At 45.6% G+C, this 14,257-nt stretch overlaps 1 protein-coding gene across 3 annotated transcripts in view; it reads right to left on the reverse strand.

The window, feature by feature from the left end:
- DPP6 (dipeptidyl peptidase like 6) overlaps window positions 1–14,257 on the reverse strand; it is a 563,740-nt gene that overhangs the window by 410,116 nt on the left and 139,367 nt on the right. The window contains exon 1 of one of the 3 annotated variants that reach the window (XM_075746657.1): window positions 8,146–8,785. The exons of the other annotated variants lie outside the window; for them this stretch is intronic. Within the exon in view, the coding sequence (XP_075602772.1) occupies window positions 8,146–8,346 (201 nt within the window). The 5' untranslated portion in view covers window positions 8,347–8,785. Of the gene's footprint in view, window positions 1–8,145; window positions 8,786–14,257 lie in introns of those variants that run through there. 3 annotated transcript variants of the gene reach the window in all.

Below are 14,257 nucleotides of genomic sequence, written 5' to 3' on the forward strand. Positions count from 1 at the left end.
AGACGTTTTCTTTTGCCAAAGGCTGGCCTTATAAATATGAGGGTTTTTTAGTCCTCCTCAGCAAGAGGCACTGCAGGACACTTGAGTTCATCTTCACAGACACAAACTCTACACGACTGGGCTCTGCAAACCACTGCTTATACCCTTGAGAAGGGACAAGCCTCCTGCTGCTGCCCAGATGCTGGACATTATTCTCCCTCTGCCTCTGCCAGCATGGGAGGAAAGCAGGAGGCACAGGGATCCTGTGTAAACCTGCTGCTGGCTCTGCTCACCAAGCGTCTTCAGATCTACGGCTCGGAGCCTGCAGTAACATCTGTAATGGCTCAGTCTCCCTGGGTTTCATTTCTCCTCTGCCCAAAATACCACAGCTACTTTCTTTTATAAAGAGCTGGAGCTCATTTTAATGGAAAATAAGGAACACATGACAACTTTTGTCATAAACATTTTGAAATTAATGACTCTGGTATAACTGGAGCTGAGGTTCCAGGTATTTCCCACCGCTGCTTTGCCATTTCACGTAGCTCTGTGCATGCAAGATAGCAAGCCTGGGGAGAAATTTGCATTTGCTTTCGAGGTCTGCCTAGAATGAAATCTACTTGAAATGCTGGAGCAGATGCTATTGACAAATACAAAAAAGAAAATGAAAAAAAAAAATAAACCCACATCTCCCCCAAAATGTTATATAGTTGAAGTATTAAGATACTCCAGTCCTTCCTTTTGGATGCTTTCAATCTCCCTTCTCTCAAAGCAAGCTCCAAATGCTTTAACAGCTAAACATCAGACATTTGCAATGTCACAAGAGAACTGTCATTAATGTGTGCTAGATACAGAGAAGACTTAAATGTGCTGGACTTCACAATTAGTTTTACACCCATAAAAATATCCTTGGTGATAACTGAAATAATTTTTAGCCTTAAAGCCCCTGCAGCCCAGGAGCAGAAACTGCAATAGCTCACAGGGCTGAGCCACAGCAAACCATCACTGCCGTAGAGCTGAGATGCACAGTCTATGAGACAATGTGTCAACTCAGGCTCTGATTTTCCACCTGCAAAGTGAAGATAATAATGTTAAATGCAGTTTTAAAAGGCACAGAGACAGCAATTTGTGGAGGAATCTTTGTAATAGCGGAGCTCTACTAACAACTACCTTGTCTAGAGGAAAATAATTTACACTACACAAGTTATAAGCAATTAAAATATATGTTCAGTGGAAATCTGGTAAGATTTCATCAGCAGAGATTCACAGTATCGGCCTTTTTCACATTACCTCACACACTCCGTTAGCTCTGCTTAAACTTACTGCTTGCAATGTGGATGAGTATCAGACCCCCCTCTTCCTCTCTCCCTGGCTCCACATTACATTTAAAACTGCGTTAATCTTTGCTGTAATCTTTGGTAAGACTTTCAAGTGCTATTTTAATAAACAAAGTATGACATCTCTCTAAATTAAAGTGCTTAAAAGCTGAGAAATAACTAAAACTCTGGTTGAATGTGGGAAATGAAGGTTCCCAAACACTCTACAAGCGGAAAAGTTGCGAAGGGCTCCTGTTTCCACTACGCAAAAACCACAGTCCACTTATCCTTCAAAATATCTCACTGGATTGTACCACTACGCTCTCCCTCTGTTCCCTTTTATGCTGCTCTGTGCTGCAAAACATGCACGTGCCCAGTGCCCATGTCTTACTCTCGGTTTTAGTTACATATTGGTAGTAAAGACTACGGCACACTACAGCTCTTCATACAGTCCAATGCAAAAATTAAAAATATGTTTTAACCCAATTAATTCATGCACAATGAATCTCATCGTTACCAAACACATCAATACAAACACCCACAATTTAATGAATACAGACAACACTTTCAAAGGCACATAAGTGAGTAAAAACCTCATCCAAAATGCGCCTCACTAGGAATTACATTCCAATACATATTTTTGGATAGGATTACAAATCGTTTTTCAAAACCCCCTGAATTTACAAGCGTATATTATCTGTGTTCGCTTTTGAAAGTTCACGCTGCATCACAGCCCAGTATGAGTGAAAGAAGCTTTTGAGGAAAGGCTGGGTTTTGTTTTCTTTCGGGAGAAAAGAGAAAAACATTCCCTGAGAAGAAAGATTCATTTCTGCACTCCTTCCTCCATGCTTGAATACGGGACCATTGAAAAATGTTGTTGAACCATTTTTTTTATGAGCTTTGAAAAGGAATATTTCTCCCTGATGGTGAAAAAGAAAGTAACAAATTGTCATCAAGTCAATCAAACCTAGAGAAAGCAATGAGGAAGCGAAAATAACCCTCACGTGTAGGTATGAGTATGTAAACAAATGGTTGGTTGGTGCTTTACTAGAAAAGCAAAGCAATGCCAAGCGCTCCACAGGAACGGTGTACTCAAGACACACTGCCACCCCTTGGTCACAGGATGAAAATGCAGGTACATCACTGCAACGTGCTGGGAATCATCCAGCACATCAGGCAAAAATCCCAGTAAAATCAACCTGCAGTTAATAAACCCTAACGGGACGCTTTGTTGGACTATAACAAGCATAAATATATCAGCCCAAATTAATGTAAAGGTTTTTATTTCAAGGGATAAAATCTTGTGAGTCAAGATAAAATTTTGAAAGAGCATTTTCACAGCTGTTATGGACCCACTAAGAACTCTCTTCTTTCTGGCCTTTTCCGAAACAAAAATATACAGAGGAATGGAGAGCAGCACACATTCATAGAATTTTCTCCCACCCCTTACGCGTTGAAAACCCCTTGAAAAACAACACAAGCTGCTCTGACCCTGGGCTCACTGTCGTCTTTCTGCACTAACTACTGCTCTTGAGCTACTAACTCAAGAGAAACAATGTGAGTACTCTACGTGAGGTAACCCAACTTATTGCACAGTTCACTACTATTAGAGAGATGATTCAGCCTCTTCACACAGTTATTCCTGAATAGTTAAAAATACATTCTCTCTGGTAGATTTTTTTTTTTTTAGTGCATGCATCATCATCACAGCTAGTAAAGACTGAAGAAACAGAGGCTGATTTTAAACTGACAGCAAATATCATAAGGTAGTTTAATTCTAAATTTAGCTACAAAGCAAAGTATAAAAAACCCCTATCACCCCCAGATCTGAGTGTACATTATTCAGTAATCACAAAACATAATGGGCTTCCATGCAAATAAACCCCATGACTTTTATGAGATTTATAACTATTTCTTTTGCAGGAAGTAAGTTGTAATTTTTATTAATTTCAAAAGGTGAGCTTACAGAATGTCAGTAGGGCCTAAATATTTCCATTGAAAGAACCAGTCCTAGCTCTCTACTTCTTAATGGCTGTAGGATAACTGAGTTCAGCATCCAAGAACTCACCAAGAAGAGGCAGAAGAAGAGACTCTTACAGACTTAGACAGTAGTTCCTGTCAATAAACACAGCAGTTCGCATCTGTAGATAGACTTCTGGTTACAATTCAAATTACTGTATCTTACAGTAATGTTATGATTCCTGCAGTTCTACAAACCCTTCTATAAAATCAAATCACTCATCTCTTTGGGAAAAGATCACATCACTTCTGAAATGCCTGTTGTCTGCAGCTCAGGCCTCAAACTTTCTGAAACACTGTCCTTGACACACATTTCCAGGAGGCAATACCTCTTCCCATTAGGCAAATAATGAACTAAAAATTAACACTTTCAATTACATGCAACAGCAAGTCTGACATATCAAATTACAATTTTTTTACAGTAATGACTTTGATTCTCAATTTCTCAGACACACTCTATCAACAAACGATATTCGATTTTCTTAATCCTTAATTTATTCAAGTAGGAACCACAGTTTTACTGAAGCATTTCAAAAATATCGCTATTTATATCTGAATGAAAAACTTCTCAAAATGTAAATCAGCCTGAAAAATCAATTGCAAAACTAGTAAAGTATAATATATGGCCAAATATTATACAAAGGCAGGAAAGAAAGAAATATTCAGAATTCAGTTACGGAAAGAATATTCACAGTAATGAATGTTTTTTTTTTACTTTGGGTCCGACCACATTTACATGGTTAAGTCTCCTATTAAAGCCAATAGGAGTTTTAGCTGAGTAATGAACCTGTGAGAATGTAGCGTATGGCTCTTTATATAAAAAAGTTTTACGATGTTTCAGTGGAGGGTTCAATATTTTTAACACATAACTTATCATACAAAATTTAATTTAAAAATTACTTCTACGATCATCACTTTATAGTCAGTGCCTTATAAACCAGATCAATATTCTGTGTTACAGAAAAGTGCTGAATTTCTTATGCACCTGATTAATGCATTGTTATAATCTCAGTAATTAAAAGGAGCGGGGTTATACACAATCAGCATGATACATCTTACTCAGCACCTCCTGGCAGTTGCCTGCAAAAATTAAACTCATTAATCACTGTGATGCCAAAGAAGAAAAAGCTTGGAAAAGATGAAGAAGCTCTATTTTATGGGAAAAAAAAATCTCAAGTCAACATCTAGGACAAAATCCCTTCCACAGTACGACATGGAAAGCATTGACCTCATCAATCTAAAAAGGAGAATTATGTTACCAAAATTCTTCATAATCTGCTATACCACCACACTAGATTTTAGTAAGAGTCTTCACAGATATTTCCTCTCATCTAAGTGAATGTAGTGAAAAGGTAATCCTATAACAAAGCAAAAATGCCATCAGAATTTTTTTTACAGCTGTTGCAATAATTAACTTCAGTATCAAGACTCTCACAGAGCCAATCGGGAAGTGGTTTTCTGGGTAATGAGGACCTAGTTTCCTCATTACTCCTCCCACAAATAACATGATTTTTTTCATCAGGCTAGTAGTTAACGTGAAAAATTTGCAATATTTAACCCAGGTTTTGTTCACAAGTTAGGTCTACCATATATTTTTTCTCATATACCTACCATGATCTGAAACATAGTAAGAACTTGTTTAAAATACTAAAGAACATTGTGACTTCTGCTTTGCTATACTTTCATGTTACAAAAACAATGTTCTCAGGTACATCTCAATGGTGGCTGTAAAGTGAAGTGAGCTGTTGTCATATTAAATCATGATTCTCTTTGTTTTAAATTTTATTTATTACAAAGTTACTGTGTTGTCTTCAGCTTCATAGAGGTTTCATCTAGTATTTTTCCACCAGTAGTACTTCCAGTGGACAAAATGCTTACTAACAATACTGTGACCTTCAAAGGCAAGATCCTGTCTTTCCCTCTGTTTTGTACTGCATTGAGCTCTGTACTGCTGCTTAAAAATATAGTACTGAATGCAGCATACATATCTCAATAGGAAAAGTCATCATCAGTAACCTATAAAAAACCGCTCAGTTCTCTACCGATTATTAATCACATGGCAGAGTTGGGAACAGAACAGTCTCATTCTCAGGTTTGTTTTGGTATTTCCAAGTGTGGCCAGGCAACAAAACTTTTTTTCTGTATGTTTAAGCTCTGGCTTTTCCTACTAGATTGATGTTGAAGGATGAAAGACAATGTGAATGCCCTACTATTGTATTGTGTAAAACAAAAAACAGAAGTCTGATCACCTTAGAAAGGGATTTCTAACGCCGTCTCATTAAGCCCTTCCCCGTGATAAGCAACAGCACATGCTCCTGGCACCCTGCACAAACAGACCGCCCTCCTTGCACTTCTCCCATAGTCCTTGCCTGCTGCCTGCCTCGGTTTTCCCTTTGCCTCGGGGATTTCATGCCTGGGGCTGCATTAGCTCGTCCTGGGCGAGCCTGCCTGCTGCCGCCGGGGGCGGGAGAGAAACCCCCTCTCTCCGCGGCGATCTCGCCACGGCCAAGGCCAAGAAGCCGCCGCCAGCTCGCCCCAGTGCCGGTCCCGGTCGGGTTCAGCACCGCAGACAGCTCCTCCCGCCCCGGGACCCCGGCGTTCAGCACGGCGGACAGCTCCGCCGGCCCCCGCTCCGCTCGGGCTCAGCACCGCGGACAGCTCCGCCGGTGTCCCCCCCCGCCCGTACCTGCCCCCCGCCCCCTCTCCCCCCGCGGGCAGGCCCCCTCTTCCCGCAACACACGCTTTAAAGGCCAGTTCCACTGTTCTTGTCACGACTTCATCCTTCCGACCTGAACGACCCTCCATCGGAGATCCCCCAGAGCAGCTTGCCCAGCCTCTGTTGGACGGGAGCACCTTTGAACTGCCCGGCCCAGTTCCACTGAACTTTCTCAGACGCGTTGCCCCCTTTAAAAATAATTCACACGAGGTGCCCACGTGCGTTTAGATGTCACCCCAAAACCTTGTTTCTGGCCATGCTTTTTGCGCTCCATTGCGGGAACCACCCAGGCAGGCATCTTTCCCTCTACAGATGGCACCGCACAGCAATGCCCTCCACCCACACATAAACCCCGAGGGGAGGAAAAAAAAAAAAAGAAAAACCCAGAAAAAAGAAACCTCTCTTTTTAGTGGTTTAATATTATTCTTATCAATATTATTTTGGAGCCTGTCAGCACAAATCACTCGCACACGCTAAACTGCGTCCTGTGCTTCCTGGCTCAGCGCTTCTGGTGATCAGAGAAGCGGCTCCAGACATCTGCCGTCTCCAAACCCAGGAAAGCGAAATTAAAACAGTCAAATAATGAGGAAAATGTGCGAGCCCAGCCCCGGCGGCGGCACTCCGCTGGCTCGCAGCGACACCTAGAGCCCAGCACGCCGCCGGGAAGGGCCCCGGTGTCCCCAGCCACGCCGGGGAAGGGTCACGGGTGGGTACGGGCGCCACGGACACGGGGCCGGGTCCCCTCCCGCAGGTGACCGCGGCCAAGGAGCAGCAGCGCCGAGATCGCTGCCGGTCAGCGGGTCACAGGGAGGAGTTACCTCAGGGCCGTGTCGCCGCCGGTCCCGCGGGGCCACCAGCGTGGCAGCCACCACGGGGAGGTTCAGGCCGATTTGCCTCGTCGCTGGCAGAAGGGAACTTGCTCTACGGACCGCGGAAGTTTTTACGAAGGGACGGGAAAAGGAACAGGGAATTCAACCCGAGGAAGTTTCCCTGCGAACACAACTCTCTCCTCCGAGCGAGGCTGACGTGCCGTCTCGGCTGGAAGCGGTGCCGTTCCCGGGAAGGCTCCCAGAGCCAGAGCTGAACCGTGCCGCAAAGTTAACGCGTCCCACCCGGGCAAGAAGTGTTTCTAACCGGCACTGACATTACGTCCAACTGCAGCCATTTGCTTCCCCTTGTGTGTGCTTCCACAGAGGCGAAACACCCTCAAATCCCTCTGCAAGCCTAACACCAACCAGGCTACACCCGCGATGGGGAGCCAGCCGGTTTGATCTACGGCCGGCCCTTCTTCATCTCCCCGCTTTCTAAATACCCTCTCCACCCCCCCCGAAAGAACTAGGCGCCATCGACCCAAGCTAGTTTAACCCCATCGGGCACAGCAGCGAGCCGGCGGGCGGGCTGAGTCACTCGTTACTAGGGCAATATGCAGATCCAGCCTTTGAAGTCGCTGCTCTCGGAGGCAGCGCGGGAGCGGAAGGTGCGCGGCCCAAGTTTGCGCCTCCCCTGCGGGGGTTCGCCCGGGGTCGACGGGGAGGGGATGAGAGAGAGGGAGGGAGCGAGCCCCAGAAACGGCTGCTCAGGGGTTAAAAAGTTTCCCCGCTGCCAGGTTGGGGGGGGGGGGAAAGCTGGCGGGAAAGCAAGGAGGGAAGGGACAAGGTGAAGACTTCTGCCCCGGGGGAGAGTGAGAGGGTAAAACACCGAATAACAATTTAACAAAGGGGGAGAGGGGTGGGCAGGAGAAGTCTTGTGGCCTCTCGTGGAGGCAGACGGACGGAGCTTGCCACTTGCCGCCTCCAAACGCGCTGACCCCGCGCCCCCAGCCCTGCTCCGCGGCAGCGGAGAGCCGCGCAAGGAGCCACGTAACGGGGAGAGATGCGGCGGCAGCGCCGGGGCGGGCGAACCCCGGCTCGGCTCGGCTCGGCTCCGGCGGGCTCCGTCCCGTACGATCCCCGGCACTTCAGGGGAAGAAGAGGAGCGCAAAGACCCGCTTGGAAGAGCGGACAAACCCGCAAGAAATCGCCGCCAGCCAGGAGGGGCACACAGGCAGGACGGGGCGGGGGGGGGGGGGGGAACGGGACACCCAAAACCCAACCCAACGCGAACGACACCGGCGCTTACATCCTCCTCCTCGCAGTCACTTCGCGGCTGGTACTGGAAGCGGGGCCGGCTGCTTTCCTGTTGCAATGGACGCGAGGTCTTGCCGGCAGCGCCGTCCTCCTCGCTGCTCTGGGCGCCCAGGAGGTGACTCGCTTCGGGGGGCACGGGGAAAGAGCGGGAGGTGTTGATCTTCCCGCTGAACCGCTGGTACAGCGAAGCCATGAAGTCAATCCGCGGGAAACGAGGGGGAGGGAAAGAGAGACGCTTCTCCCTCTCTTTTTTTTTCCTCTCCCCCTCCTCTCTTCTTTTTTGGCTACAGCATGCTACACGCGGGCGAGGCTCAGTCCCACATCAGTGGAAGGGAGAGGGAGGGCTCCTGCTCCCCGGTCCTCTGCCCCGGCACCCGGAGAGAAGCGGGGGGGGGGGATCGAGAGAGCAAGGAGGGGGGGAGCGACAGGGGGAAGAGGAAAGAAGACAGATAAATAAATAATAAAACGCAATCGAGCCGTAACACCACAGGCCCCGGGAACGCTGCACCATCCAGTGTTGGAAAGAAAAAAAAAAAAAAAAAAGAAAAAAAAAGAGGAAAAAACCCCAAAACACTCCACGAAGACGTACCCCCGATAATGGCGCCTGAGTGGATCAGCATTAAATGTGCTTTGGGGGTGTGCGTGTGTGTTTGCAAAAGCAGGGGGAAAAAAAATGGAAGGGGGGCTGGCTCAATGGCTGGCTGTCAGCGGCTCCCCAGGCAGAGGTGGCGGAGCAGTCGCCTCCGAGGTCGCATACCAACAGTGTGCACAAGCGAGAGGCACAGTGACAGAGTGTGTGAGACGGAGTGGAAGAGGCTGGGAAGCCTCATTCAAAGCACGTTGCTCTTCTGGGGAGGGAGGGCTCTTCTACAATCATCTCCTTCTCGGCACCTTCTTTTTCTTCTCCCCAATTTTTTTTTTTTTTTTTTTTTTCCCCGGGGAAACAACTTAAAAAAAAAAAAAAGAGAGAGAGAGAGAGCAACAGACACCTGATCGCCAGCCGTGAGAGAGAAAGAGAGGTGGGGAGGGGAAAGGCGAGGCGGGGAGGAGGGAGGCGGGACCGGCAGCTGGAGGGGTGAGGGAGGCCGGTGTGCCCGGCCGGCTCGGCCCCGCGGAAGGGGCGAGGGGAGGGAGGGCGAAGGCTCTCCGCAAGCGGGCAAGTGCCCGGTCCCCGTCCCCTCCACCCCGTCCTCCTCCTTCCCCCGCCTCCCCACGGCTGGGGAGAGGAGGGAGGGGGTGGGGGGTTGCGGGTTTTCGGAGGTTGTTGTTGTCGTCGCTTTTTAAAAGAATCCGGTAAATTGTGTCTCTTACTATTTTTGTATTAATTCATTTTTGCTGCATTAAAACGTGCTTCAGCGCCCCTCAGTGGAAATCCGCCCAAAGTGGCTCCCGGCAGCACCGGCCGGGGATAAACAAGCGCGGTCCCGGCGCCGGAGGCGGCCGGGCTGGGATGGGCCGGGACCGGGGCCGGATCCGGACCGGGGCGGGGGGGGGGGTCGGGACCGCGCCCGGAGACCGGCGGCCGCCGCGGCCCTTGCGCCGCCTTGGAGTGGCCCTGGAGCGGGGGCGCCCGGCCACGCTCGTTCGGCCCGGAGAACCGCGGCCGGTAATTAACGCTCCCGGAGGAAGAAATGGGCATGTGCTCAGGTAGGTACCGGGGGAGTAGGCTGCGGGTGTCCAGCCGCTTCCAGCACGGCTGCATCGGGACAGAGGGTGACAATTCCTGTTGCTCCAGCATCAGGCTCCGGGGTTTCCATAGCAACAGATGCTTAGGTTTAAAGGATAGTGGCAGAGTTGATGTCCCCTCTTCTCCTCCCTGAAATCCTTCTCCTCTTTGACCTCTAAGCTTGTCAGAGATATTGGGATTACCAGGCGTCCTCTTATCGGAAACGCACAAAGCATAAACCAGAGTTTGCCCGCTCCCATTGAGAGACTCGCTGCTGAAGAGCTCACAAACTTGATTATACTTTAGCAACTGGATTTGATGGGCTGAGATGTTTCTAAACACGGTTCTTACTTAAAGTTTTAGCTGTTAAGAAAATACCATCTTCGATATACGTAATTTCATCAGTCTTAAAATAACCCCACCTCAGTAGATCATGGGTACAATATTCTAACGTGCAACTATCCCCCCTCTATGATTTCAACAACTGCCTGATCAAAAATCTCTTTACAGCTGAATAGTTTCATCTGCTGCTTTTTATTTGTGTCTTCAAAGTCAGGGATGAAAAGTCTTAACATTTAGATGAAAAGGGAACCTTATCTCATCAAGAGAGAAAACCAAAACAAACGCTCTGCCTCCTTCCTGACGGAACTTGAAAGAAGGAATCATTTTGATCTTCACAACTGAGATCCTGACATTTAATTAAAAAACGAGATGAGCACACAATGCTCTGAAGCAAAGCTCTAGCTTCTAAGTCACAGCGACATACATCATAACAGAGGTAACTTTGCAGAAGCCACTTAGACCCCTCATAAGTTATGTTTTGGACACAAATTGACTAGACAATACCAACAATCTGGACAGTTAACTCAGCTAAATTCCATCTTGAACTGCATTAAGAGTGACTTTATGACTATTTGGAATTGGTGACAACTAGCACTGAAAAAAAAAATAAAGGAACAAGAGAATCTAATTAAAAGAAATAATACATTTTTAACTTCTTAGGAAAACTAGGACACAAAAGAATCATCAAAGAAAGCCACAAAAAGGCAAGACGAAACCATCAGGCAGAAAAAACACCAAAGATTAAATGTCTGAATTAAAAAGTCTCAGAGAAAGTACAAGAAAAACAACATTCTGCCTCACAGCTCAGTTCAAAACTGAAAAAGCCACTAAGGACCAATTCAGTTCCAAATACATTTAGTTTGTGGTTTTAATTCTTATGAACCATGATTTCACACAATCGAGTTTGTCTAGTCATGCACGCACATATCGCGCACGTACGTGTGTACACAAGTCATGGAAAAAATATATTACGGGAACATAAAATTGCAATGTCAAATACTTTAAAAGCTCAGTGAAAAACAACCAGCCAAATGGTCCTCATCCACCAAAAAGCCCTGATCATGCAGCTTCGGGCTGTGATTCATTTGCCCTGAAATAAATAATTACAGCTATTTAAAGGTCTTCCTGATTCCAGCTCTCTACTCCATGACAGACCAGGGACAGCAGAAGCAAAGTCATGGCATGCTCTGGGTATCGCGGTGGGTGAAGGAAGACGGTTTGCACCAGTTGGGAACTGCAAGGCACATTTCTCTAGCCCTGCTACAGTCAGAGTGACCTTGTGTGGAAGGGCTGAGCAGGCAGCTGGAGGCAGAAACATCTTGAATAACCCCCCTGCAATAAGATTCACCAGAATCAGTCTGTCGATGTCGTTATTGAAAGCAGGAGGATTTTTCTGAGTCATAGGAAACCCAGATGATTTCATTAGGGACTCTGCAGAGCGCATCAGTCTGCCTGTGCACAAGTAACCTCAGGACGTAGCTTGTCCCCTACAAGCATGTATTACGGTAGTCCTGACACCTCTCAGGGAAGGACACAACCCAGTGCTCCTGAGTCACAGCTCAGTGCTGGAAGTCCTCTACTCTCCGCTTCCAATTCCATGGTTAATTTGCTGTTCACCTGTGCATGACTTGGAGCCCAGAGTCCTCTACAATGTCCCGGTTATATGACCAGATACTGACATACAGTGTGCACACCAACAGGGCATGGAAAACAGGAGGGAGCCAAAAAAAAAAAGAAGAAACACAGGAATCATTGAGGCATGATAGTAAAATGGCAACAAACAAACACCATATCAGAAACCAAGATTTCATCACAGCAAAAGACCTTTTCAGCCTATAGTGAGATTCGAGAAGCAAGTCACTTGCATTATGAAATATGTTTAAAGAGGCAAAATGTTTCAGAAGTACAAATGTGAGATTCTTGTCTTTAAACATACATCTTATACATAAGAAAGATCCTTTCCCTAAATCCTGCAAACAGATCCCAAGATAAAAATCAAGGCATTTCAAAACGAAGTGTCTTCAAGCATCTCTTAGTTGTATATTTAATTCAGCATCCAAAGTTTTGCAAGGAGGTTTGATTCCCAACTAGTGACATTTCCATCAAACTAAAGTGTGTTAGCTTAAGATATTTTCCCTGCAGCAGCAAAGTAATTATGTTTTATTGACATTTTTAAAGCATACAGATAAAAATGACACTTGGTTTTCCCACGTTGTATAAACAAACAGCATCCCCATACTTCAGCACTACTAATGTCACACTATCAAAAGCAGGTCAGACCCAAGCCCTACTGCCTTTAAAACTATACATAGAAGATTTCTTTTTGGTAACACTGGCAAAGAAACATTTTTTTAAAAATATTACTTCTGTCTGTCAGGGAATTCAAGCATTCTTATTCATGTTCCATTCTTCCGTTCTCACTAAACAATTTATGTTTGCTTAAACTTCAACTAGTCCTCTAAATAATTTAGGGTTTGCTGCCGACAGAGCTAAAGATGTTTCTAGTTTTCATGTGGTGATAGTTCTAAGCAGCTGATTAGTGGATTTTTTAAAACAAAAATTAATTTTTCAATAGTTTAAGTACACTTTTGATTATTTCAAATATTATATTTTCCTTTTCCAATGAACTTTTAAAGGAATTTTAGAATTTCCTGGCTATCTTTTCATATCACTCCAGAAAACCCCAAATTAATATTTGCTCTTAAAATTACTGTATTTATTAAAATAATCCCTCTGATTTTTTATAATAGCAACTCTCCAGACACTACAGAAACAAAGATACACTATTTTAACTCCTATTACTATTGTTAGCCAAGATAAAAACGTCCAACTCGTGAATCTCTAATGGCCCCAGGCTTATGCCATCTATACATCTGCTGTCTGGTGTCATCTGAAAACACAACCAAATTGAAACAGAACAGAAATTCTCTTTCCTATGTCAAATGCACCACTTCAGCACTCCCTGCGGATACACTTGATCGTTCATTTTGATCTAAGGTGTGTGCTGGGAGGAGCATACCGCCGTGTCAAGATAAGCGACACCAGGGCTGCGGAAGACTGAGGGGTATTACATACTGCGGAATTAGTATGCCGATCTGTTCATGTTCTTATGTCATTATTTGCATCTCAGAGCAAATTCTGTAGAAATGCAGCATTGGACAGTGACTGAGCTTGGGATATAGAGAGGCATATTTCTCTCTGGCATCACACAGATTATTAAAATAATAATAATAATAAAAATAATCTTGCAGGTCTGACAATGATTAAAAACAAACAAACAAACAAAAAAAAACCCAAACCAAAAAAAAAAAAAAAAACCCAAGCCCAAACCCCTAAACAAACAAACAAGCCAACTTTCCAGGCTGGACTAAGAGAAGCATTGGAATAAATATTTTTCTGGGCACTGCAAGAATAATTCAATCTTCTACAAGTGGTTGAATGAAGGCTTTTTGTGGGGAAAACACTGATACTCAAGTACTGGGAACAGCAGGCAAAGATGGCTTTACAGGATACAAGATTTTGGGGGAAGAAGAAAGTAGCCTGGAAGAAAAGGCTCTTCAGGGGAAGAAATGGACCCAGAGGGAGCAGTGAAGAAAAAAAAGCACATAGAAGAGGCAGGGACACGGTGAAGTATCAGGAGGGTTGAGAGAGAAAGGAGATGAAGGCAAGTGAGGTCAAAGAGAGAAGAAATGGACCCAAACTGGCAGAGATGGAAAGCACCAACACGCCTGGAGAGCAAGGAGACAGGCTGGAGTGGTACCAGGTTAATTGGAGCCACGCACTGGGAGGAGTTTCAAAGCCCAGGAGATCAGCAGCTCCAGAAGGTACTTCCAACACCTGGTGGATAGATGTTTGCTCAGTGGTCAGTAGACAGGTAATTTTATCCACCAAGAATCTTGATACATACCTAGGCCTAATTAAATGAAATCAAGAACACATAGCTGAGTATCAGCAAGTACTTCCCAGTAGTGTGAGCAGGACTGTTTCCAAAGGAAAGGCATGAAAGTCCTAATGCTGAGGACGTTTATAAATAGCCTGTATGAAGCACTAGAAAATGTGCTGTGAGGCATAATCCTGCCAACTGGCAAAAGGACAG

Source organism: Balearica regulorum, chromosome 2, assembly GCF_011004875.1.
Source record: "Balearica regulorum gibbericeps isolate bBalReg1 chromosome 2, bBalReg1.pri, whole genome shotgun sequence".
Lineage (NCBI taxonomy): Eukaryota > Metazoa > Chordata > Aves > Gruiformes > Gruidae > Balearica > Balearica regulorum.